Source organism: Physeter macrocephalus, unplaced genomic scaffold (genome assembly GCF_002837175.3).
Source record: "Physeter macrocephalus isolate SW-GA unplaced genomic scaffold, ASM283717v5 random_571, whole genome shotgun sequence".
In the NCBI taxonomy this organism is placed as follows: domain Eukaryota; kingdom Metazoa; phylum Chordata; class Mammalia; order Artiodactyla; family Physeteridae; genus Physeter; species Physeter macrocephalus.
The window spans coordinates 3,687-30,880 of record NW_021145861.1 but is presented as its reverse complement, the minus strand read 5'-3'; the positions used below and the strand labels follow the sequence as shown (position 1 = coordinate 30,880).

Below are 27,194 nucleotides of genomic sequence, written 5' to 3'. Positions count from 1 at the left end.
CACAGCCTTAGGTGCCCTCTCCACCCCCATGTCACCCTCACTCCATAACCAGGTGCTAGGAGGAAAGCTACCCTTTACTTATTTACTTGAAAACCTCAGCGGGTAGGAGACAAGGTAGGTGATGGGGTTTCTAAACATAAGTCCTCAAGAAAATACTTTCCAGTGTAAATATCCAAAGGAAGGTTTGGTAAAGGGCATTTTCTAAATAATGGAAACATGACTTCAAACTGGTAGATCAGAAAGACTTCAAAATCAGAAGGCAAGGTTGCAGAAGTTGAATGACGCATGAGTCCTTCATAGTATCTATCTGAGAGACAGCCTAGGTCCTATCTGGACTCTCGTTTTGCTCACTATTATTTTCCCAGTATCCATCTGCCAGACATACAGTAGGTGCTAAATAAATACTTGATGCGTGAGATAAATGAATGTCTACTAATCTGGAGCAATAAAGCAACACGCCAAGGCAATGGCCTCATACCCTCTTGGGGATTGCTAGGGGGAAGTAAAAAAAGGAAAATAGAATTCACCAGAAAGGTGATCGATTTTAGACGTGTGGGGCGTGTGGGTGAGGCCTTCAGCTCAGGTCTGTTCGCTCTGCAGGTCCCACAGGGGTTGTGAGGGAAGAGGTATAAGTCCTGGTCTATAAACAGGAGGGACTTCCCATCACCAAAGCCCAGGAGAACCAACTGCTCCTCAAAAGGAGAGTGCTTCCTGATCCACCAGACTCTGCCCTCTGCCAAAGAGGACAGAGAAGCAGGGTACAGACTGATGGCAGCTCAAAAACCAACAGTCCAGCCCGAAGGGGCTCGAAGTGGAAAATGAATAACCCTGAAGGCAAATAAAGCACTTAGGTGAGAACTGCAAAACCACATTGGTGAGGACGGAGAGACCTTCTCTCATCCTTATAGGGTGGGGTCTCCTAGGCTGGCTTCTCTGGCGGGATAGGGGGATAGGGACCCACATCAGGTACCAGGGGAGTGTTGCTCTGAAGGCCTGGCCCAAGTGGTGATAGAACCCAGCTGACCCAGGGCTCACCCACAGTGATCTCGGGCCCCTCCGACCCCACTTACAATTTCAATCACTTCGGATGCGGTGCCCAAGGCCATGGCCTCCAGCTCTTTCTGGGAGGATTTCTCTGACACCTGCAAGTGTGGCTCCTGGTTGGGGGCCAGCCCTCGTGCAACGGGATGCTGGATCTTTGCCCCGGCATTCACAAGGGCTTCAGTCTCCTCGAAACTTGAGCTAAGGAAGCAAAGCGCATCTTTAGAGGCTGCACTGGAAGTCCCACTGAAATTAGCCAGGATGCCCCAACTAATACAGCAAGCGATCCTAGACTTCCAAGGTTATATTCCCTGAGGAAAATGGGCAGGTCTTAGGTGACCAAGGGGTCCGTTGGCTGGATAGAGGGTGGTCCAGCCCCACGTAAGAGCCTGCTGACAACGGACAGCCAGAAGCACAGATGCCATTGGCTAAGGGTACGAGCTCTGGAGTTACGCAGACTGCCAACCCCTTGGCTGTGCACGTTGGCGGGAGGGATTAGGTACTGTAACTCTGTGACGATCAGGTGAGATGCTGCCTGCGCTAAAGCACTCGACACAGTGCCAGTCACAAGGCGCCATTACTGCTCTTGCAGTAACATCATCCTCTCGTTCCCACCACCCCGGGCAGATCCTGCAGTAGGTATGGGAAGTCACAGCAAGAGCGTTCACTCGTGCTCAGTGAAAGCGGCAGGTAGGAGAGGACAGGAAGGTCCCAATGGTAGCATGATACCCGCCCCCCACCCAATCCAGCACCACACAGCTCAGAACAGGAGCCCGACAAACGCTTACAGTCACAGCCATATGAATAATAAACGTTTATCAGGACTTCACGTGTGCCAGGCCCCGTGACAAGCGCTTTCCTTACAGCATCTCAGTTTGCTCCTCCTTTTGGCTACTCGAACAGGTAGCCCTACCCCATCCCAAGTGACACCTCAATTCACCTTCAAAAAATCCCTACAGGATCAATTTTATTATCACTCTCACTTTACACGTGAGGAAACTGCAGCCCAGGAGGGTCAAGTAACTCGCATCAGGTCACACAACCAGTAGGGGTTGGGAGTGGGATTCGGGCACTGAATGCTGAGGCGTGCTGCCTCCCCACGGGACAAATTACACAATAAAGCGGCATGCACCGGCAGGTGATGGGAGGGGCTCACGCTCTCAGCAGTTAAAGGGTGCTACCTTAGTCCAAAGGGCAGCCCGTGACAAACCCACTGCATCTGTGCCCGTGTGGACACTGAGAGAGATGGGACTGTGGGCTGCCTGAGTGCGTGCAAATGAGTGGGGGGTCAGGAGAGCAGGGCAGGTGCTCAGAGGCCTGGGGACCTCCAGCCCGGGGTGTAACTCTCTCAACATGGAAGTCGTACCCTGAACACGGCGTCGGGGACTCTGACGTCCGGACCGGGGGAGACTTGACCGGGCTCTCCTGAGAAGTGTCAAACATAAGGTACAAGGCCTGCTTCTTCGGGGCGTCGTCATCCTGCTGCAGGGACCAAAGTCACACGTCAGCTCGGCTGCAGTGGCCTAAACATGCTACAGAGACGAAATCAGAGCGCTCTTCAATGGGGACAGATAACTCATCAGGGAGAAGCCTTCGTTTCTCTCCAGCCACCCGGAAGAGAGGAGAAAGCGGCGCTGGCTAAGAGAGAGGAGAGGAGGACCCCGGAGGGCAGAGGAAAGCGTAGGAAGAAAGTGGGACCGCGTGCAGTTGGGAACATTTCCGGGGGGGACTGCAGTGGTGTTGGCGTGCTACATGCTGCTCAGCCCATCGGCATTTAGGGGCCATCCTCTCCGGATGGGCAACCACGCTGGCCACCGAGGATAAAGAGGGGTAGGCGAGACCCCCGTCCGGGCGTGGCCCACAGTTGAGTGGGGGAGACGGGCATGACGCCCCACTGTGATGAGTGCCACCATCAAGGTTCCCTGACTTACAGCAGATGTGGTTTAGAAGCAGCAACACCCCATCTATGAATGATGCAGAGAAAGATAGATAAGAGCCACGTGTCCGGGCTGCTGAGTGTCGCACAAGCCTCTGGGGGCATCTCTGGACAACAGCAGCACAAGAGGTCATGTCCAGGACCAAATGCCCCAGCAGCAGCACATATTAAGCCAGGGAAGACAGGTGCCCATCATAACAACTCAAAATGAAAAAGAGATGGGGGACAGACTTATCGCCCAAAGGGACAATTTTCAGTTCTAGGAAGCAATTAATCTGAAGAAATCAGATAACGGTACACCTTAGACACCACCAAGCCACTCCCTCCACCTTTTTTAAAAGAAATCTCTTGACGAGTTCTTTCTCAGTCTAGGAAGTAATTCTGCAGGAAGCCTAACAGCATCCTATCATTTTTCTCTCTGAAAATGGCATCTGAAGTAGATTGAGACAAACCTCAACTCCCCCATCCCCAGTTCACCAAACTGACCGAAAAACAGGGTGGGAGAGCAAGTTCCCTGCTGGCTGAAGGCAGAAGAACTTACAGGTAAGGAGGAACCAATTTTCTCCATATATTCGATTTCATAGGAGTTTCTGTAATCCAACTCTGCAAAAGAAACAGAAGGAGAGGTGAGTGCCAGAGGTGGGGGAAAAAAATGAAAAGTTTGGGGCTGTGCAGGTGGGGCCCGGAACAAGGCTTTAAGCTTTCTGAGAATGTCCACTGACTGAGATTTCTGATATGGTCAAAAGGGGAGGCTCGACTCAGCTATTTTCAGACAAATGGTAAACCCCTTACCGTAAAGAGGCTTCTGCCATTTGGGAGCCTGAGAGAGTTCCAAGGGAATTAAATGTCGTGACCGAGCACGGATTTGACTGGGGAAAGATCTGAGCATTTTGCACAGAGTTTTCAGATCACACGGTGTGTACACTTTGGGTGTTGCTTTTCTCTGTAAGTCTCACGTGCGATACGCGGAAACTTCCCAAGTCCTGGTGACGTTTTGGAACTGGACCCACAGTTGCCCATCCAGTTGTCGGAAGCAAGGGAAGAAGAGCGTTGCTCTAAGGGAAGCTTTGCGAGTTGTCTAGAATGTTTCCCAAAATTCTGCCAGTGCCAACAGGGCCGGTCCAAATCAAATGTTCAGCTGCAAAGACTATTAAAGTCCAATTTGGTGGAAAGATGACCTATTTCAAATTGACCGGAGATTTTAGGCTGCAAAGAAAACTCCAGATACTCTCACTGGATACTAGAAACCCCATTGCCTGCCTCGGTTCCCAGGGCAATTCTAGGTGGAGACCCAGCTCTGCTACTCCACTGAACTCTCTGTCTGGTGAATGGATTCTGAGCACCTACTATGTGCCTCAGACTGTGCTAGGCACAGTGGATATGGTGATGAACAAGACAGAAGAGGACTCTATCCTTGAAGAAGCCCCAATCCGCAGCTACCAGATGGCTCTTTTCCACTTAAAAAGAAAACCGAGGTGAAATGACCCTCTCAGAAAGCAGCTGTGCAAGAGTGTTAATGGCAATCCCTAAAGCCTCATGCCTTCGTTTTTTTAGGTAAAAAATAAATAGCAGTTCTGGTTTAAAGCCCCACATTCCTACATATTCATAATCATATTCAACAGAAGGAATCATTCTTAAATGATCCTTTAATATGAGCTTTAAAATGAGATATTTCCTCAAAAACTTTCTCAAAACCAAACTGAATAAACTCCAGTACTTAAACCCGTGGATGACGTTTCAGGAATCTCTGACCCTCTGGGATGAAGCAACTGCATCTTTCTGGCAGGCGGGACCTGATCACAGGAAAGGAGACAGTTTTGTGGATTAACGACCAGAAGGACCTCATGCGCCCTTAAGGCCCTGACTTGTGCATCACTCGGGAAGAATGGAGAATAAGCCAAACCATATGCTGGGCAGGAACTCAGAGTGTCTGTAACCGTCGTGTGAATCTGTCCCTGGGGTCTGCCCCAACTGAAGACATAGAAGCATTCGTTTATTAAGACTTACTATCTTTCAAAGGCAGGGGACAGTGGAGGACAAAGTGATTTCTAGGCCCTCTTCTAGACCTGTCACTTTCCGGGTGCAGGACCCCAGAACTATCATTTTATTGCTCTACTAAAGACCCTCTAAATGGAAACGATAATAGTGAATCAGCTGCTTCCTCCTCCAGGGTATGACTACTATTGCCAAGGCATGATTTAACCCTAAATTATTTCATAGAAACCACACCCCCGCACACCCCACGATGCCACAGAGCACCTGGGAGGCACTGAATAAGCTGAGGCCACCATGGAGATTTTCCAGGCCCTGGGGCCCCGGGTCAGTGCCGGCTCTGGTTACCAGCTCTCCTCAGTGCCCCACCTGGAATCTGAGCCCGTTTCCGGGCAGCAGATCTGGGGGAGTTTCAGGTCACTGAGCTCATTCATCTGCCTTCTTTCCTACCTGCCAAGAGGGTCTCAGATCTTTTGAGAAAACATCTTACTGAACTTGGTTTTCAAAATCTCATTCACCTGCCTTAAATTCTAAGCCTTGGAGGGTAGGCTTGGAGAGGGGAGCCACGTCCAATTTTAGCCCCATGTTTCAACTACGCCACACGCAGCAGGCAGGCCAAGAAGGGTAACGCCAGTTATACCAAACGGCTCAACATCTTTACAAATGAGAGAAGAGGCCGCTCGCTAAAGCATGTGCTGCTCCGAGCTGAAGAGGCCAGAAGTTTTGTTTTATTTTGTTTTTTTGGCTGCATCGTGCGGCTTGCGGGATCTTAGTTCCCCGACCAGGGATCGAACCCGGGCCCACTGCAGTGAAAGCGAGGAGTCCTAACCACTGGACCGCCAGGGAATTCCCCCGAAGTTATTTTTAATGGGTCCTGTCGTTCTGAAGGCAATGGGCCCGTGTTTCCATCTGACTCTCATGGCTGGAGCTTTGCTGGGGGACCGAAGGAGCCCGGGCAGAAGCCGGAAGGATGCAACCGAGCCCTGACTGTCATTCCCAGGATCAGGGAAGCCAACTCCCTGACTTCTCTAGGCCCATCGACTTATCCATAAATGGAGCTCAAAGTGCATACATCTTGCAGGGTAAAATGATTTGGTGGAAGATGAAAAGCCCCACAGCTGGTCACGCAAAGGGAAGGGACTGTGACCAGGTCTGTTATTGCTCTTTGCTAATATTTCTGAAACTTTTAACATAAGTGATGAGAGGAGACGAGCCTTTTGGAAGGGGACAAGGAAACTTCTCCAGCTTCCTTGGGTGGCCCTTCTACATGCCTGTAGTGTGACCACAATGGTGCCCACCACTGAAGACCAGGTTAGGCTCCTGAGAAGGACACCTCTTCTCTATTGTATGCAAGAGGGGGTGCTGATGCAGCTGTGTGTAAAGGGAAACAGGGAGACAGGGTGACCGGCAATGGCCATCCAGACCTTCGAATCTAAAGCAAATACTCCCTCAGGGTCTCAGACCAGAGCTAGGAGGTTTCGGAGGCTCTGTCGTCCAGTGGTTCCTAAACTTTCCATCTCTGGGGATCACAAGAACTAGGTTTTCTCTCACGGCACCATGTTTCAAAAGATTGCTCCAGAAAAGGGCATTTGTTAAGCAAGCACTCAAAGAAAAATGTTTATAATGGCCAATCCAAGGTTTAAATCCATGAGAGATTATCAATGTCACCACAGTGAGTTGATATGATTACAGCCCCCAAACATGCAGTTTTAAACTAGCTGGGCATCTTTCTAACCCAGCTCCACAGGGTTTTTGAAATATTAAGACAACTTGAATCTCCTGTGAACCCAGGTAGGGAAGCACCAATCAGCTCAACATCCTCATTCTACACTTAACGAAAGGAAGTCTGTATGACGCTCACGTAAACAGCGTGGCGGAAAAGAAGAGGCCCTTCGAGTCAGGCAGACCTGGTCCTACGAGAACTAGCCCCTCAACACTCAGCAAATCTTAACAGCTCAAAGCCTCTGCTCCCTCGCTCTTACGTGAGGAAGTGCAGAAATCTACCATCTAGAGGTGGGAGGGTGAAATGAAATCACGTATGTAAAGGCGCAGCAGGGCTACTCCACCAATGACAGCTCCTCCTTACTATTGTTACTTGGAGAATTCATATTGCAGTGAATACGTGTTCAAATGGCAAATATTACTTCTAACCCAACATTTCATTGTCCTGTGATTTGTGACTTCAGTGTAAGAAAGTCTCAATCGCAGCTGCAGCACTGGGCAGGCTCTTTCTGGGGAGTACATCTGCACCACGAACCAGGTTCGTGTCTGGTATGGCCGGACGTGACTCATTAACAGGAGGACAATCCGAGAACAGGGCTCTGCATCCAGTTTCTACATCCAGTGGCTGGAGGGAACCAGGTACATTCGAGAGGTGAATGCAGGCCACACCTCTTGAAACTGCAGCTGTTCTGAATTCACACAGACAACGGATTTCCCATCGCCCACCAGCTATAACTATGGTCAGGACTTCCCCAATCTTCACATTTTCTTTTTCATTCATTCATTCATTCATTCATTCATTCATTCATTTATGGCTGCATTGGGTCTTTGTTGCTGCGCGTGGGCTTTTCTCTAGTTGCGGCGAGCGGGGTCTACTCTTCGTTGCGGTGCGTGGGCTTCTCATTGCAGTGTCTTCTCTTGTTGCGGAGCACAGGCTCTAGGGGCGCGGGCTTCAGTAGTTGTGGCACGCGGGCTCAGGAGTTGTGGCTCGTGGGCTCTAGAGCACAGGCTCAGGAGTTGTGGCTCACGGGCTTAGCTGCTCCGCGGCATGTGGGATCTTCCCGGACCAGGGCTCGAACCCGTGTCCCTTGCATTGGCAGGCGGATTCTTAACCATTGTGCCACCAGGGAAGCCCCACAGTCATTTTCTAAGGAGGCAGGTTTACTAGAGTTTTGTTCCAAACTTACAGATTTCCCTATTTGTGGAACTTTTGCAGAAAACAAACAATTCTCAAATATGCCACTAAGCTAGTGAGTGGACTGCTTTAGTTCTAAGTGAAAGATGAAGAAATAGATGTTACCACTGAATGAGGCACCTATTCGCTTAAAAGGTATTATGAAAATAATGCATGTAGGGAATTCCCTGGCGGTCCAGTGGTTAGGACTCCCTGCTTTCACTGCCGTGGACCCGGGTTCAGTCCCTGGTCAGGGAACTAAGATCCCGCAAGCCATGTGGCGCAGCCAAAAAAATAAAAACGTGCATGTATTTATTTGGTTCCTGATGGTGCAACCACACACACATAGCCCAAAACACACACCTTTTGATTCCTATCTATAATGGCAAGCTCAGGTTGGTTTCTATGACATGTAAAAGTTTCTTATTAAGCCTCAGGAGAGGTGAAGCAGCAGGAAACCACAGGTGCTATCAAAATGGCCAGGTCCCTGCTCGTCCTCAGCCACCCCCTGCTGCTTCTGGGCTGTCAACACGCCCTCCCCTCCTCCCCCGCCCCGTCTCCCTCACACAGGTGGTGACTGACGCAAAGATTAAACTGTGGACACTAAGCTGTCTACCTGCCTAGCCTTCTATTTTCTTTTCCTCACAAAGCTGTCTTTAGCCCTTACGGTGCTCACGGTGATGTAAGGAAAACAAAGCTGGCTCAGATGGGGTTCCTGTCTTTAAGAAACACACAATCCGGTAGGGAAGCAAGAGATGCACCTGCATCATCCTTACCGCGTTACGTAACCTCAGAGCGAGTTCAGACCAAGCACTGATAGCAGACAGCAGAGGGGCCATGTCCAGGGAAAGGCTGGGAGGGGGCAGGACAAGACTGGGAGACAGGGAAGCAGGGGGCATCCCGCAGCAGCCACTGCAGGGGAGCTGAGCAGGGGCGTCCCTGGGGGAAAGTGGTTCCATCCAGTACAGTCATGGCCCAGGGGTGTGTGCACAGAGGAAAAGGAGGACTGAAGAAAGCTGTGGCCAGGCCTGGGCCCCTGGGGTCAGGTTGGAGTGAGATGGTCACTCTTAAGCCTCCCAAACCCCTAGCCAGAGGGCCAACCAGACAGCCAACCAAAGGCTCCATTATGCAGAAAATACAATGCCCTAAAGTCCAAATACACATAATTTGGATTGTCTTTTCATCATCAAACTACAGAAAGGCATTATAATGAGATAAGCATCCCAAATCCCCCCAAAACTTGAAATGGATCTCACTGGTACCATTCAGAGACCTCATGGGTACAAAGCAAGCCGCCAAGAGGCCTGATCATACAAGAACCTCCAGAGGAAGCACTCCTAGTTACAATTAAAAGTTACCTCGGTTACAGCCCTGCCCTGCCCAGGCGGGGGCAGGAGGTTGTCTGATGGAGATCACGGTTTCTTCTTAGCAGCAAAGAAGCGGAGATAAGGTCTCCCTGTATGATTGGCCTCATATTGAATTCTACTCAGTTTTTAAAAATTGCGAGAAATCAAGATCTTGGAGAGGGAAACTTAGAACCGTCACAGCAGCCCACAGTGCTGGAATGACGGCCCAGTACTAGGCTCACAAGCCCCACATGGCGGTGGGTGGAGGAAAGGCCCCAGGAGGACTAGGAATGCAGGGTACCATCACACCTGAAATGGACTAATCCCTCGCAGGAAGGTTCTAGTCGCTGACTTAAAGATACATGAATTTTTCAAGCCGAAGAATCAGGCAGAAAGCTGAAAGTGGGTATACGTAAGGGGAAGGGAGATACTAATGAGATCAGTGACTTGCTTGGGGCCTATTCAGAAGGACTCAGTCCTCTTGCTGGCAAGCCCGGGGGGAACCTCCGGTCTGGGGCTTGAGCAGGTGTTGGTCACACCATGGGACGTCCCGTGGGGCCGATGAGCAGTGGGCTAAGAGACCCCACAGGCAGATTGACGTACCCTGAGCATCTGACTCAAAATCCTCAAGGGAGGTAAGCCACACAGCCAAGAAGGTGCAAAGCTCAGGCGAGCTCAGGACCCAGGGTTAGAGAGCTCTTTGCAGGCTCTCAGCAGGTGCCCCGGGGTCACCATTCAGCTGGTTTCAAGCCTCAGGCTGTCTCAAAAGGCAGCCCGAGCTCCAGGTGCACCGGGAGACGGCAGCCAACAGCACGGTTACCTGGGCTTAGAAGCTTCTTTCCTGGCCTTTTGCTCCCTAGGGGCAGTGTCTCCAAGGCAGAGTGGCGGTCCAGCTGGCCGCCGAGTTGCTTACCCTCCGCGGGTGAACTGAACTTGGTCTCGTTTACGAAGGTGGACAGGTCCGAGGGCTGGGGGTAGTCCTGTTTGTCAGCCTCCAGGTCCACCGTCATGCACGTCCACTTCTGGTTGGTGACCGCCAGCTTCTCCTCGTCGGTTGCGTGGACCACCGCGGAGATCACGGGCGGCGTCTCCGGCGTGGCCACGGGGGTGGGGTCCTACCAGGAGAAGGGAAGCTGTCTCTTCTCTCGTCCAGCCTCTGCGCCCACCCACAGGGGTCTGGGCCCCCCTCACCAGGACCGGTCCCTGTCAAATTCCTCTGCTCAAAATAGTGCCAAGGACACAGAGTCTTTCCTCTATGAATTTCTTTCTCTGACGGTTTGTTTCAGGGGGCGATGGCCGTGGGTTGTAAAAGAATCAGGATTTTGTGTCTCGGTGATTTGAGATACTCCTGCTCATTCACTTTGAGAAAAATATGGAAACTTGTACTACCGGCACGTTTATGAAGGCAACTATAGTGTTACGCCCACACAGTGCTTCGGGCTTGTACGTCAACGTCACCGACACTGCCTGACAATCCTCACGCCTGACACGGGCGGTAGAGAAAGGGGGTCTCAGCTCCATCTCCACAGAGGGTGTGCAGCTGAGCAGGGCAGGGTGGGAGCCCAGACATGTTACAGCAGAGGCGGCATTGGACCCAAGATCCCTCTCGTGGGGCTGGGCGCCTCTCTGCAGCCTCGCCCTGCCCAGGGTTGGCTGGCTAGGGCTTTGCTTGTTTTATGACCTTGAATGGCCTGGCACATACTTCAGGGTACCCTTCTTGGTCTGTAAACAGGGTAGAAGAAATGGCGTATATTTGGTAGAGGAACTAGGTAGAGGGAGACAGGGACTCGTATGAAGAAAGAGCCCAAGCCCCCACTTCTGCAGGGGATGAAAGCCCTTTATCTCCCCCATCCTGATCCTGGTTACATAATCCAGTGTCCCTGACACATATTCATCTCCTTCTCACTATATACGCGTTTACCTCAACAGACTTCCGCAATCTGATATTCAAGTAAGTTCTCAGCAGACTAACTGGCCAAAATGGACCAGCAGGACTCCCAGAGAATCCAACTGACATTTTTCCTGAACATCTGCCTATTCTTGGGACATACTCTGATGCCTCCCCAAGGAAAGGGATCAAAACAATGTCTTGCAAACACTGAGGGACCCTCCATGTAGGGGGGCAAGGAGAGGGGCATGATCAGCAGAAAAGAAAACTCTTATTGACTAATGGGGAATAAAAACACATCAGCCTTATCTTCCCGAGTGAGGGATAAAATCACAAGTATCAAAGGAACATTATACCTGAGAAGGTGGATCAGAGAGAGGAGACCGTTTTGGCGACTTTTTCACCCTAAATGTGTCACTGGAAACAAAATGGAAAATGTAAACACAACAGACAGAGGCACAGAACATTCCAGAGCCGACTGAGGCCCAGAGCGTCTGACTGCTGAGTATCTGACCCAGACCACCCTCCAGTCTACACCACTCCAACACCAACTGAAAGACGTCCACACCGACAATCCATTCCGACTTTTTAACAGATATTATTATTGCCCCCGAGGGAAAGAGTCATCAAGCTGGAAATCTTTGAAAAGATGCCATTTTGGAGAGCTGACCCAGAAAATGAAGCTAAATTTACCCAGATGTTCTTATTTCAAAAAAGCAGATTCTGGTGAGCAGATTAATAGATCTGGATTCATCCAGGAATGTCTGAACCAACTAAGATGGGGGAGGGGATGTCAGTTCGTGACACCAATTAACAGGATCCAGTTCACAGAAGACCAAGCCGACACAGCACTCAAACAACTGAAGGAGCCGTGCAGGAACAGGAAGGAAAGTTCTGGGTCTTCAGGGAGAACTGGCAGATAGATTCCCTCCTACGTGCAGGAACTCTGAGCCTAATGGAATCCCGCACCTCTGGACTTCTGGGTGGGATTCTGACTAAAGGCAGGGCGAGGGGTGAGATCTTTTTTTTTTTTAATTATGGTAGAATACACATGACATAAAATTTACCATCTTCAGCGCTTTTAAGTGGACAGTTCAGTAGTGTAAAGCACACTCACATTGTTGTGCAACCAATCTCCAGAACTCTTTTTCGGAGATGAAACCATTTTTTTAAAAATGTCTTTCCTAACCACGACTAACAACTCTGGTCTCTCTTTTTTTTCCCCCTCATATAAATAACTGGGGGCTGAGGGGGAGGGGAGGACCTAGGCAAAGGAAACATCAGCTCAGACTCCAGAGGAGTCAGAAGGAAGGGACTTTTAGCACAGATGGCTCCGTGAAGTCTACTGGGTGGTCAGGGGTTCATTTCCACGATCAGAATGGAGGCTTCTCCACCTGCAGACGGGCCCCTGCCCCCTGGTCTCAGGCCCCTCCGTGGTATCTGGTCCTGCCCCCAGCAAGGCCAAGGGCTTGTGCGGGGGTCCCCCTCACCTTAGACCACCCCCCTCCCCTCCCCAGCTCTAAACGTTAACTGGGTGGACAGAGCAAATTGGCACCAAGTTCCTCCTTGTGTTCTCTGGAATAAAACGCTCCAACAATGGCTTTCAGTCATGAAAGAAATACCATAAATGGTTATTTACAGCATTTATGACATCTGCCATGTGAACAGTGCAATCACAGCTTGAAGCATATATTTATCCATGCATATAAATATACAACTGTGTATTTTACAGTTGCTAAATGGCTCTAAAATACCAAAGAAATCCCTTGGGCAGAAGAGAGCCTGAGAGACTCTGCCCTATCCCGGGGCTGCTGGACGTCCGGGGCCAGGCCGGCTCCTCGTGGAATAATGGAGCGGCAGAGAAAGTGCCTGTCCTTGGGCCCCCAGGAGCAGCCCACAGGATCTCTCCTGGCCAGGGAGGCAAAGCAGTACAGGCACAGCGGTGGTCTGCTCTGTTGCCCTATCTCCCTCCACAAGGCGACCCCCAGATGGCATGCTGACACCCGGCCCGGTCCTGCTGACCCAGAGCAGCCTGGCGATGGCTCTCACGGCCGTGTGCTCCACTGAGCTGACCCTGCATTTCAGGGGGCTCCCAGCAGAGTCTCCATTTGAAACAGCTCAAACATTCCTGCTTCACCTGTAGCCAGAACAAGCAGTAGCAGTTGCTGCCTGTGGTTGGACTGGGTGGTTATTTTAACGTGAAGCCACAATACTTTGAAAGCAATCGCCCAATTTAAAATGAAAGAATGGGATGAGAGTGAAGAAAAAAACGTATGGGTTTCAGATGAAGACATCCGATAAGCATGGGGAAAAAAAACTTCCATTCCTGACAAGCAGGCTGATGTTGGATAATCATGTTTTCACAGCCAAGCAGTTTCATTTATGCTAATCACTATGAAACAGAGAAATAACCTCTGCTACCGGGAAGCCCCATGCCCCATCATTCCCAGGCCCGCCACAGAAACACGTAAGGAGCAGCCATGGAAAGGAAATAAAAAGAGCTTGGAAGCAAAAACAAAGGCAGAATAAAGCACATTTGGTGTAAGAGGCAGATTCCATTTAATTTACTTACAACAGAGAACATACAGACATCACATCTTCAACCATCCTAAGACAAGAAGACAAAGAAAAAGAGAGACAGACAGAAGGAACTGACAAAAAAGATAAATCTGCAGACAACTGGTTATTAATGGGTTAGGATACAACAGCCATCCACTGTTCTGCTTGGAAGTGTGGGCTACATCCCAGCTTTTTGGAGAGGGGCTGTCAGAGAACGCCTTCCTCTCTTGGTTCCAGTTATCCCATAAAGTGTTGGTGGCTCAAAGAGCTTTGTCACCCCAGTGTAGGATTCCAAGCCATCCGCCCTAGAGGTAAGACCTGGAGACGGGTTAGCTTCCCCAACCTCGGTTAGCTATCTCTGATGATAGAACAGAATAGAACCAAGCTATCTGCAGGGAAGGAAGAGGTGGTGGCTACAAACTGGCTCTCATCCCCAAAATGAGAGATTAGCTTTGTGATTCGGGCATTTCAGATTTCTCTGGTTTGAGGCTTAAAACAAAGCTTCCAACAAAGATGCTACGGAATCTTTAAGGAGGGCCTGGTTTGGCAGCTGATCTAAGACAAGTCCCATTTTTGGCCAGGACTGTTTCCTCTATCCAACACCAGACAGAGGTAAGGTGATCCAAGGCCAAAGCCTGCTTAGAGACCTTCTTCTCGGGAAGCCTCGGGTTCTTCTCAAATGTTAAATGCTTGGGGGAGGCCAGAACGAGAGGTGAACAGGTCACCCTATCTCGATTTGTACCAGGCAGACTCGGAGGGGCCCAGCAGCCATGGCCTGTTCTGCTGAGTTGCCGCCAGAAGCCCGGTCTCCTTGGCCTTGTTAAATTATTGACGATACTCCATGAGTGGAGAAAAGCTCCAAGCACCAAACCACCTACACTTGGACCAAAGTCCTGAGGATGGACCGGTAGCCATCCAAGTTGGAGCTGGGTCTTGGGATGAATTCCAGAGGCATGGACACGTAGTGTTATGCACAATCTACTTGGCCAGTGTTTGGATAGCAGACCTGGTTATGAATGGCCTCCTGGGGACCGTGGGGACTGCTTTTCCCTTTCCGGTTCCATCGATCTTTTCTGGACCTACAGGGCCTGTGGACGCTCATCTATGAAGATGGCTACACAGGGGTGAAGACAAACCGGCGTGCTTCTTACATGTTAGCTGGGGTACAGGAAGGGGCCCAGACCAGACCTCTCTCTCTCTCAAGGGCTTCCCAAGCCTACTGTGTTTGCCCCCTGGGCTAATGACTCCTTAATGGGCAGAAACAAACACTACAAATTTTAATAATATAAGGGCAGATCTCTTAGTTTTGAGGCCACTCCAAAAAGCAATTCATGTGTTAAACGGAAAATGCCAAGTCACCAACAGGGAGGCTGACCAGACCTCCACTGGGCTGCTCCCTTTCCATGGATCCCACACTCTCCTGAAGTTGAAAGTCAGCTCTTCAGCTACAAGTAAAGCTTTAGACCACTGACTAATTGAGGCAAAGGATCAATGACTCTAGACCCAACGGGATGTGTGGATGGGAAAAGCCACCACCGTGGGTGCAGAGAGGAATGAAAACAGGTATCCTGCCGCAAACATGGTGGCGCTGCAGCAAATGGGGGACGGGTCGTCCAGGCACGTGAGCAACAATCACAGCCAATGCCCAGCCCCGACTCCGATCTTACCACCTGCACCCCTGAACTTACGTCTTGAGGGGCGTCTTCTTCTTCTTGGCGGGCTTGTTCAGCCCATCCCCGTCCACTCCATTGGCTTCGATGGCACTGGCTGGGATCTCAAAGGAGGCTGGGGATTTAGAAGGTGAGCTGGGGGTCTTAGAGCATGTCTTAAAGGGGTCAGTGGACTCATCACAGGCGTCCGGGTCAAAGTTGTATGACTGTTGGGGCAGTTTGGGAGACTCCTGCATTTTTGAGGTGGAAGAAAAAGGGTTAAAATTGGGGTCATCCCACTTGTCAATATCAAAGGTGTAGGTACCTTTAGCGATAGGGATGTCATTGGGTTCAGCAGGGGACCGGGTAGGCGAGGCAGGAGTGTTGTCGAGTTTTTCGGGTGTTTTTTTCATCTTTGGCCTCCTTAGGGGCATTTTGGCAACCGGCTTTCTGCCTGTCTTTTTGGTGGGAGGGGGGTTTTCCTGCTGGGTGTCCCAACTACCCCTGTCCTCAGAATAGTCAAACTCCAGCCTCACTGAGAGGCCTTTGGCTGGGGAGACCTCTTGCCCCCCACTATCCAATGGGGACACCTCCACCACCTCTGGGGTCGTGGCAGGAGACAATGTCTTCCTTCCAACGGGGGGTGAGTTCTGTACTCTGCCACCCCCAGGAGCTGGGGGGATGGCCCCTTCTGCACCCTCGGAGTCCAGAGGGCAGGCAGCCTTGGGCACAGCAGCAGGTTCTACGGGTGCCTCCTCGGATAAGGCTGGTCCGGAACCTTCCGTCTTGGCCGATTCCGTTTTTGTCTCGGCTATTCGATTCTCCTCGCTGGGGTCGGGACTCTCTTCGGCTGGCTCTTGCTGTGTCTCTTTCACTGGGGGGGTTTCAGGGGGTTTCTTAGTGGTCTGTTTCTTTTTTAAGGAAGGTGGCCTCGGTTTCTTAGTTCGCTTAAGGGTACTGGAAGCACTGCTCGAACCCGTGCTATGTGCATCTGGGGCCGGGGCCGCGGCCTCGGGACTGCCTGAGCAAGAAGCACCATCAAAGTCACTGGCTTGAAGGCTGAGGGAGCGGGATAACGTCGACTTAGAGATGGGGACAGAGTCCGTGGACTTCCTCCGCGAGTTCACCTTGCAATCCTGATTCTTAGAGTCCGAGGAGCGAGGCTCCAAGGTCTGAAAATTATCCACCAGCTCGATGTTGTCAAAGTCCAAGTTGTAAGCCCCACTGCTGGCTATCGGCTTGTCCTCATCGAAGACAGAGGAGAAGGAGTGTGTCGGAGGACGGAAAGGACTTCCTTCCACCGAGCTGCTGCGGGGGCCATCGGGGACACAGACCGGCTCAGAGCCACATCCTGAGGAAACGGAGACAAAGCCGTCACTGAAGGACACAGGACATTTCGGACAGTCTCGCATCTCATGCCAGACTCTAACCCTCTAACACCAGAGCCCCAGGCCGACCCACCCACCACTGGACAGGCACGCTGCTTGGGTACAAACCCTGCTCTCACCCATTGGCTCCAGGGTCTGGACAAGCTGACCCTCAGCTCTCTCATCTGTAAAGTGGGAGCAATAAGGAATAGCTCAAATCATCTGTCATTCAAAACACGTTTACCAAGTGCCTGATCAAACAAAGCACCGGTTCTGGGCGTTGCGTATTCAGCAATGAACGAAATCTTTGCCCTCCTGGAAGTTACATTCTTTAGGGAGAAGACAGTCAAGAAACAATAAACAAGTAAAACGTACGGAGGACCGTCGGACGGTGACGAGTGCTATGGAGAAAAAGAAAGCCAGGGGCGGGGTGTTGCAATTTTAAAATAAGGCAGCTGGGCAAAGCCCTCCAAGGAGGAAACACTGAAGCCAAGATCAGAAACGAGGGAAAGGCGTGAACCAGGGGGATACCTGCGGGGGGAAGCATCCTAGGCAAAGGGAACAGCAAGTGCAAAGGCCCTGGGGTAGGTGCACACCTGGTGTGCTGCAGAAATATCAGCGGCCACTGTGGCTAAAGTAAAGGAGAGGAGCAGGAAAGGAAGAGAGAGAAATATGCAAGTAAAGCATAGTGAGCCTTTGGTAAACACTAGTTGCTATCATCATCCAGCCTGCTCTTGACTCATCAGAGCCTTTATCTGGAGGCCCCCGGGCAACTGCAGCAGGAATGAGCTGGCCCCGTCTGCCACCTGTCCCGACTCCAGGGTGCCCCGTGATCTCTCCCTCCAACCCTGCCTGCCATGCTCCTCTTCTTGGCCTTCCCTCTCATCCATTCTCTCTCCAATGCGGCCAGTCTGGCCTTGGCTTGGCTGCTCTGGGCTCTGCCTGCACCGGGCGGCGCCTCGCATGCACTTCTGGCTTCACAGCTGTCCCGGGCAGTCAGATGCCAGAAGACGATTGGCCAGAAAACTGAAAACGTGTCCCTAGACACAGGGGAGAAAATGCTGCAAAGTGGTCTGCAGAAGAAGGAATTCAAGAGCCGGCACAGGGACTTCCCCGGCGGTCCAGTGGTTAAGGCTCCGGGCTTCCACCGTAGGGGGCGTCGTTTCGATCCCTGGTCGGGGAACTAAGATCCCGCATGCTGTGTGGAGTGGCCAAAAAAAGAAAAGAAAAAAAAAAAAAAAAAAAAGAGCTGGCACATATATGACCTGGGATGGCATTCCCCTGTCAGGAGTTATATCCTGCAGCACCCACCCCACCCCTTGCCGTGGGTTGCCAGATAAAATATAGGATGTTCAGTTAAATTTGCATTTAGGATAAAAGAATACATTTTTTAGTATAAATATGTCCCAAGTCCCAGTCACTCACTGTCTATCTGCGATTCTAATTTAATTGGACGCTCTGTATTTTTGTTTGCTAAATCTCGCAGCCCTAATCCCTCATTCCAACGAACAAACAAGGTTTGAGAAATGCTCACTTACACCCAAACTGGCTTCCTACCGTAGATTTTTCGCAGAGCAGTTCATGCTCACGGCAGCACACCCCGAGGTGGTGAGCACTTAGCAGAGAACCGCAGGAGGGGAAGACAACACGAGGAAACTGCCAGCCTCCTGAGTTCAGGAACTGGTCTGATTTATCTTCGTTTTCCCTGGACTTGTCACACTTTCTTTTGCCGGCTCAATAAATGCCTCTGGCATTGAGATCACTTTCTGGAAGCAGGTCTATTCACCAGCCATGGTTTCAAACCTTCCCTTCCCTTCTGCATCCAAAGCCACCCCAGGCCCTACTTGGAGCAGATGTCCTAGAAGATGGAGAGCACTTGCTTGAAGTCTCTCAACCCTTTTTGCCAAAAGAGTCCTCCGTGTCTCGAAAACACTCCTGCTTCATTCTCATCTCAAAAGATGTCCCCGCCCTTCTTCTTTCTACAACCGACTCCCTCCCTATTTCCTCCAGAAACTGGCACCCTCCGGCACCCCATCCTCGCATCAGCAGTTGCCTCCCCTTCCTGCCCTGGACACACAGTACAGAGGGCACCGAAGGACCGGGGGACTCAGAGGACCAGGTGTTTCAAGTCGGCCTTGCAGGAGAGAGAAAGGGCCTCAGCCCAGCCCATCATTTCCAAAGCAAGGCCCACAACTGGTGACCTGCTCTCAGGCTGCTATGCATACCCCAGCAGCCTGAAGAAGGAAGCCTTTCGAGGCCCTTCAGATGTCAGGAGTTCTCCCCAAACCGTGCAACAGTCAGCAGATATTCAGCTTAACCATCTGCTAACTTGTTTTCCCCAGAAGAAAAGCTCTCTGACTGCTTAATGTGGCTTTCCTCTTTAGAAGTGACATATCTAATTAAATCATCATGGACCAGGAAATCGAGTCTTGACGCGGGGTTTCTCAGCCTCAGCACTGCGGCCATCTCAGGATGGTTAGTACTTTGTCGCAGGGGGCCCATCCTGTCCATTGTAGGACATCTAGCAGAATCCTTGGCTCCTGCACACTATAGATGCCGTTAGCATCCCCCCACCCCAAGCTGTGACAACAAAAATGTGTCTAGAAATTACCAAATGTTCCCTGGCGGGGGGGCACAATAATCCCTGGTTGAGAACCACTGTTTTATTGTCTGTTGACCAGAGCAGGGCTGGGAGGGCCCTTCGATGTTCTTCAGAGAAAACTTTAGACCAGAGAAATGGGTCACTGCCACGTGCAGGCCTTGATTTTCCAAAGCAAGTGTGGTCCAGCTGGATTCCCGGTCCCCCCCACTGGATTTCTAAATGTCCATACATCATATCTGCATGAAGACAATTTATTCATTCATTCCTATACGTCAAACAATCTGGGTGCCTCCTATACGTCAGCCACTGCGGGGCATGCTGTGGACACAGAGGGAAGGAAGGATCCAGCCACGTGCACACGTCCTCTGCCTGCTGCATCCCACCAGCGCAGACCCGGGCCACGCTTGCCCTGGAGACCAACGCCTTGTCCCGGCTTCAGGTTCTGGCTCAGTCTGAGGACAAAATCAGCATCTTTGGTTCATGATACCCAAAGGATTGCTAGGTGGTGCCCGACGTATCAGTCAGCTCAGGCCACCAGAACAAAGTCCACAGACCAAAGGGCTTAAAGAACACAGCTCTGGAGGCTGGAAGTGCAAGGTCAAGGGGTCCACAGGTTTGGTTTCTCCTTGACTTGCTGATGGCCATCTTCTCCCTGTGTCCTCACACGGCCTTTGCTCTGTGTGAGCTCATCCCTAACATCTCCTCCTCTTCTTACAGGGACTCCAGCCCTAATAGGTTAGTGCCTTACGACCTCATTTAACCTTCGTCACCTCCTTAAAGGTCCTACCTTCAAATACAGTCACATTGGGGGGTTAGGGCTTCAACATATGAACTCGAGGGCACACACTGCAGTCCCTAACTGTGCTATAGGCAATACAATCCCCGAGCTAAGGCAAAAAGAAATGTGTTTGGAAACAAGAGGGAATTCCAAGGAAAGGGAGAAAGCCAACAAGGGGCAACCGATGTCACCCAACTCTCACACTACTGTCTTCAAAGGCCACATCCCTTAGCCTTGCTGCCTATTGCTAACCGGAGCACGTACTGCCAGCTGTGTTGTGCTTCTCCCTCCGCCTCCCCCCACCCCACCCCCAGCCAGATCACCCTGGGCGGGAACCCACAGGCCCAGAGGCCTAAAGGTGCCAACACAAGGCACCCCTGCACTCAGACGCTTAGCTTCATCCAGTATATCAAGCGTAAGTGGTCTTGTACACGGGGAGCCTAGCTCTACATCCTTCCAAGTATGTGAATTATAATCGATTGCAGTCAATCATGTTTATTCTGGAAAAGGCCTCCGTTTTAAGTAGGCTAATGAGAGATAAATGGAGCCTTACTCAGCCCTCAGGCGGCATTTTGCCGGCAGCTGTGGGCAGCTCAGAGCAAGTCCGTGATGAATCCAACGTTTCCCAAACTTGCCTATTGTAGGACACACCTGAGACGCTCACTGACACCCCAACTTCTGGCTCCTCCCTGGCGAAGCAGTTCAGCAGCGCTGGGATCAGGGCTCGCAACGCCCCTTTTCACAGGTGCCACGGGTGGCTCCTAGAGCAGGGAAGTCGGGCCCGGGCTAGCTCATGTCACCTGCTTCCTATCAGGACCCAGTCTAGTTCTTCACACCTCCAGGGGCAATGTTTTCACATGTGGCCACACATATGGCTTGGAGGATCAGCCTGGATGGCTTGGACTGATCTTTGAGGTGAGTTCTGATTGCTTATGGGGACTCAGCGGGGTGAGACGTCAGGGCGGGTGGAAGTGACAGGCAGATGCGGTCCCTGTGTGTCCACTCTCTGATGTGGTCACTAAACCCAGAACGGACCAGCAAGAGAGGCAGGCAGCCCATGCAAAACCGGCTTCTCTCCCAGAGCCGGCAGGCCTCCGGACTCTCACGCAGACCCTGCTGGGTCCCGAGGACCTCCACACCTGGCAGGTCTGTGCCCGCTGCTTCCTGGACATCTGCCCTGCTCTCCCACGTCTATGCTCTCAAACCTGCACTCAGTTCCCAAAGGCTGAGGGGGAACTGCCCTGCTCGAGGCTCTGTGGGTCACGACAACTATCGACCAGGGTGACTCTGTTTAGAGAGGGAGAAATTCTCTGTGAAAACAGGTTGGTCCACCTGAGCTGGATGTTGAGTGCAGTCAAGATCCTCCAGCGAGGTCATTAAGGGCAGAAGATGTGAGTCCAGAGGCTCAGGGCCCTGCCAGGTTCTTGGTGTGCCCACCCAAGGTGCCCAGGGCCACCCCTGGCAGGTTATTCAACTCCTCTGAGCCTCAGCCATAAATCGGGCATTCTTGTGAGGATGAAACAGGAGGAGCACGTAAGCACCTAGTCCCGGGTACAGCAGCGCCAGGAAAACAGCAGCCGTGGGCCCCAACTCTTACACACGCCACCGTGACCCCACTCCTGTGCCCCTGCCCCAGGATGGGAAGGGCCCTCGCCTGGCCGGGCTCTCAGATGCCTCGCCTGATACCAGGAGGCTTCCTGTCTCTCTGCGGGGGGCACCCTGCACTGCAACCTCAGAGGAGATGAAAGCAAGTGACAATATGTATGGAGACTGAGTCCTGAGAGGTGAAAACAGAAGCCCCTGGGTGCAGTAAGCTCCCTTCTGGGTCAGTCTGCAGACAGCAGTCCACACACGGCCACGTGGAGCACAAGTGGAGCCTCAACGAGGCCACCCTTCCCGTGGAGCAGTGAGGAAAGGTCGAGGTCAAGCAGGGCACGGGCGGCTCCGGTCACCTCCAAGGCCCCCCACACCGGCCTTCCCCGTGCTGGGCGTCCTCCCAGCTAGAATGAGCAAACAGCGCTTCCCCCATGGGGAGCCACGTCTCCAGAGGGAGGGCAACTGCAGGATGGAAACCCACCCCTGGTCTCACAGACAGGCTTCCCTCACTGACCATCTACTCACCACCCACCTGGCAACCGCGTGGCCTACCCTCTGCCTCGGATGTACCGGCTTATCTCGCCTGCACAGAGAGAACCTGATTTCTAAATGGAAGGGAGTGAGAAGCGGGGATTCTGATCCCACAGGCCCTCACTTGTGTTGAGACCAAGGGCAAGGTCCAGGAGCCCCACATCTCACTGGCAAGCAGGCGACGAGATGCCCAGTACAGGGGTGCTGTGAGCACTGCGGTTCATTCCCTTGCCTGAGATGGGATGAAACTTGCTAAGAACCTGGCACGGGACTGGCACATGGCAGACACTAAATGGAGCTATTATTTAATTATGTGACGTTTAATTATGTCCTTCAGTGGCCAGTTTTGAGTTCTAATAATGCAGCCACTGTAGAGCAGCCATGCGTCCCGATCACAGAGCCATGAAAAGTCAGATTGGGAAGGCTCTCAGAGGACTCACAGGTCACCTGCTTCATTTTACAGATAAGAAAACTGGGCTCAGAAAGTGATTCCCTTATATATATATATTTTTTGTTGTTTTTTCTTTTTCAGATTCTTTCCCATTATAGGTTATTGCAAGACACTGAAAATAGTTCCCTGTGCTCTACAGTAGGTCCTTGTTGAACTATTTTGCACTCAGTAGTGTGTTTATGTTAATCCCAAACTCCTAATTTACCTCCCACTCCCCCCCCACCCCGCCCCGGCTATCCCCTCTGGTAACCGTAGGTTTGTTTCTTATGTCTGTGGGTCTATTTCTGTTTTGTAAATAAGTTCATTTGTATCATTTTTTTTGGATTCCACATATAAGTGATATTATAGGATGTTTGTCTTTCTCTGTCTGGCTTACTTCACTTAATATGATGGTCTCTGGGTGCGTCCATGTTGCTGCAAATGGCATTATTTTGTTCTTTTTTAATGGCTGGGCGGTATTCCACTGTGTATATGCACTGCATCTTCTTTGTCCATTCATCTGTCGATGGACACTTGGTTTGCTTCCACGTCTTGGCTATTGTAAATAGTGCTGCTATGAACAATGGGGTGCATGTAACTTTTCAAATTAATTTTCTCCCGTTTCTTTTCAATTAAAGAGGTTAATTTCACTTTTATTTTTTAGTTAATCTGTCTATAACATAGCAAGCTAAGGTAAAATCATGTCCTCGCTGAAAATAAGATTTAACGACTAATTCACATAGGGTAATTACATGTTTTTGTATCATGAGCTAAACCATCAGTTTTAACCAACTATGCAAGAATTATAAAGCCATTGAAATAAAAGCCATAAAGGCTTGAGTGACCATCCCTAGTTAGACTATGTTAATCAATGGTAAATGCTAAGAGCCTCTGGAATGTATATTTACCTACTAACTAGTAAAATCGTACAATCATTAAAAAAATCTTAGGTCAGTTATTAAAAAAAAAAAAAGAAAAAGAAAACTGGGCTCAGATAAGCCACACCCTGGCACAGCCCAGACGAGTGGCAGACCCATGGCGGCCAGCCACATCTCGCCCATTATCCTGTCCCGTGCAGCACAATCACGCTGGCAGGACCCAAGGTAAGGTGACGGATTATTTTGTAAAATAAAGTTTCCAGGGGGAAAAAATCACGTCTTTATTCACAGCCAAAGGTCTCATCTACTATTTCATGTGGTTCTTTTGGCACCTTCAGCAACATCGCAGGCACTCTGCAGAGGCAAACCAAGTGGTAGATTTTCCTCTCTTGCCCTCTCTCTCCCTCGGTTCCCAGAAGGAAGCTTTCTTCTCCTCTAGCCACCTCCACAAGCAAGCACAGCGCCTCTTTCGTCTGTACTGCCCCATGCTGTCCACAGAAGGGACCAGCAGACTTTTCTAATGAGTGCGAAAAATCAGAAGGATCTTTGTACAGCCCAAGACGAGGGGGGCTTTAGGCAGACACAGTCCCGACCGTAAACGTCCTTATTGTATAATCCGCATACATTTAGCCTCATTGTAGTTTTCCAAGGAGGAGAAGCATAACGTCAGACTCCAACCAGTGTAATCAAAAGTTCCATGGGGCTGTGGCTCATGGCAATTCACGGCTCCAACCCCTTCTGTTGGGGGTTCTCTCTTAATCCTCCATAGTGTTCATCCTTTCAAAAATTGCCATCTAAGCAAGAGGTGAGTGTTGTGCATGCATGTGGGTGTGTGTTTAAGGATGGAGATTGTTCTTTGCTTTGTTGAAAGAGAAGTCAGGCAGAAGGAACAAAGACAGGCTGAAGAAAAGAACAGAGGTGGCAAACCAACCCCAGAAGCGATACGTGACTGGAAATCCCACAGGTCGCACACATGCCCACAGCAATGACCGTCCTCTGGACCCTGCATGGCGCTTGGGGGTGGACCACGCACTGTCCTCGGCCTTCATTCTTCTTCTGACATCTTTCCTAAGGTATCCCACACATGTATAGGCATGAACTTATTATACCCATAAAAAAGAATAATTTATTCTTAATTGCACATTTGACCTAAGGATTAAAATGTGTTTGTCATTCAGCCACTTTCCATTAAAACCTTGGGGCGAGTTTTTTACAATATTATAGGAAATGGAATTTTTACATTCTTTATTATATGAAAGAAAGTTGGGGTGCAAACGACTTCCTGAGAAATGTAAGCAGCCCTTCCTGCTTCTTCCCCACCTTAAAATCAAATAAATTCCAATAATTACCCTCCCAGAGCTCAGTGCCTAAACGAACTTTGCAGCATCAGGTACTACTAACTGATAAGCTGTCAAAAGGGGAGAATATGAAAACTGCATTTATCAGACACCAGCAAAGGTGTCTCGCCTTTCCCCCCAGCACCACGGAGCACATTTGCTTAGGAACAAAGCTCCAGGAGTATCTGCCCTAAAACTACGGCCAGATTGAAGCCAGAGCGGGTAGAAAGAATCCCATCCATTTCTTTCTAAAACCAACATTAAGGTCAAAATGGTTTTTTATTTTGCAGTTCACCTGGCTCCTGGCCAGGGCGAGAGTACAAATGCAGGCCGGGCCCCTGGCCTGCTCCTTCTCTCCCCAACCTCCATCCCTCACCAGGGGCAGCCTCGAGCACAGGTGTGTGGACAGCCCACCTGTAAGTCGCGGCCCCGTCCTTGCCATCTCCTTGGCCGAAGGGTGCAAACGTGGGCACGGTCAGCCTTGGGAAGATGGGCCAGGAGATGGGGACGGGGTGGGCCCAGGAAGTGGCTGCTCCCAGCTATCCAGAACACGGTCCAGGAGGAGTTTGGCTCTGCAGACTTATCTCACTGCGAGGGCTGTGGCCCCAGGAAGGCCAGAATGGGGCCCTCTGAAGTTCAGGGTCCAGCTGAGGCTGTCCGGCTCTGAAGACGGTACTACCTGGCCCCCTGATTGGCCTGTACGGCCATTTCTGAGACCACCTGGCCCCCTGACCAGCTTGTGAGGCCATTCCTAGCAATACCCGTCTCCTTCCAGGCCTCGTGTTAAACTTTAATGCTTGAGGTGGTCCCACCCCTGCTGTGTAACTGAAGGAAGCACACAGATGACTCCAGCCAGCTGGGCAGGCTGGAGGCTGGGACAGGAGATCTGTCCTATGCACCCACCCCCAGTAATTACCACATCTGAAAGGTACATAAAGGTCTTTGTTCTAAGTCACGCTAGGGGGCGGGTGGGAAAGTGATAAGAAATCTGGATAGTTTGAAGTTAGTGGGGAATAAAGGAGTCATCCCTGCACAGATTCAGCCATCCATCATTTTCGCTTCTCGTCCATTTACTAATTATCATTCCCAAGCCCACAGGGGCTACGTTTTTAATAAAAATGCAGGCTCACATGGGCGATCCAGAACCAGTACTCTTATGGGAGCAAGGGGCCAAATATCAGAATCTAAGACTGCACCAGAGAATTCCAAGACCCACTGACCCGCACAAACCCAGTTCTGGACGTCAGCTGAAAGGCACCCAGAGTTAAATGCATGGTTTCCCCAGAGGCCTCCCCTAAACTCCTGCAAAGCAGACACAAAATAACACACTGTATCTCCGCACCCTTAGTTTACACCACATCAAACCAAGCCCGGAGCTGAGAGGCCCCAGAGACGGGTGACAATCTAAGCAGCTCCAGCCCCCTGGGGTGTGTGCCCTCCTCCAGCCGGGTCCCCTGAGGAGCCACTGTGAGTCTTCCTGGGGCTCAGCCGCAGGGCTGCCCCCAGGCCTCCCCCAGGGGCGCCTGATCCTTGGTTACCTGGTTCTTCTGGGGGAGGCGGAGCGCTGACCTCGGGTTCTGGAACGACTTCAGAGGGTGGCGGAGGTGGGGCCGGTGGAGCTTTGACGGGGGTCGTTGACTCCGGGGTCTCAAATGCTTCTTCAGAGTCAGAACTCCTGATGGAGAGAGAGGGGGAGGAAGCGCAGGTTAGACAGTGGCCGGGGCTGCCGGCTCTGTGGCTGTTGGCTCTGAGGGCCCAGTGCTGGGGAGCAGTGCACGGCCTGATGACCCCTCCCAGGACCGGTGCAACCAGTCTCACTGCCCAATTAAACGGTCCGAGGCCAGCCGTGAGCAAAGCCACATCTCAGCGTGATTCCCAGGAGTGAATCACGTTATCACCAGCTTTGCACCCAAATGACGGAGTCTTTGAACTCAGCTCTACACGAAATACATATTTCTGGCCTTAGTGGCAAATACAAACAGTGGAATCTTTTGATCAACTTTGGCTCGCATTATTTTGGCAACAATTCAGGCAAAATGATATGGAAGCATTCCCAGGGACACTCTGTGATGCTGTGGTTCCAACACACCCACTCCACTAGACAAAATCTCATCAGGTCTCTCTCCCCTCCTCACCCCATCATTCTCTCCCGCTGACTTCCTTTCGTAGCACGAAACTTGTTATTATAGATTTAGTCACTTTCTAATCATGTTAATGATCTTTCCCTTCTACTGAGATGAAAGGCCAAGAGGGCAGCCTGTTTTGTTTTGTTTTGTGTGTTTTTTGTTTTTTTTTTTTTTGCGGTAGGCGGGCCTCTCACCGCCGTGGCCTCTCCCCTCGCGGGGCGCAGGCTCCGGGCCCGCAGGCT

The 27,194-nt window shown here is 51.0% G+C and overlaps 1 protein-coding gene across 1 annotated transcript in view; it reads right to left on the bottom strand.

The window, feature by feature from the left end:
* Positions 1-27,194, bottom strand: part of LOC102990085 (transforming acidic coiled-coil-containing protein 2) — a 48,040-nt gene that overhangs the window by 19,050 nt on the left and 1,796 nt on the right. The window contains exons 2-8 of the mRNA XM_028485826.2: positions 26,365-26,501; positions 15,347-16,658; positions 11,456-11,516; positions 10,125-10,326; positions 3,519-3,580; positions 2,408-2,523; positions 1,071-1,242 (exon numbers count right to left, since the gene is read on the bottom strand). Coding sequence (XP_028341627.1) covers positions 1,071-1,242; positions 2,408-2,523; positions 3,519-3,580; positions 10,125-10,326; positions 11,456-11,516; positions 15,347-16,658; positions 26,365-26,501 — 2,062 coding nt within the window. The remainder of the gene's footprint in view (positions 1-1,070; positions 1,243-2,407; positions 2,524-3,518; positions 3,581-10,124; positions 10,327-11,455; positions 11,517-15,346; positions 16,659-26,364; positions 26,502-27,194) is intronic.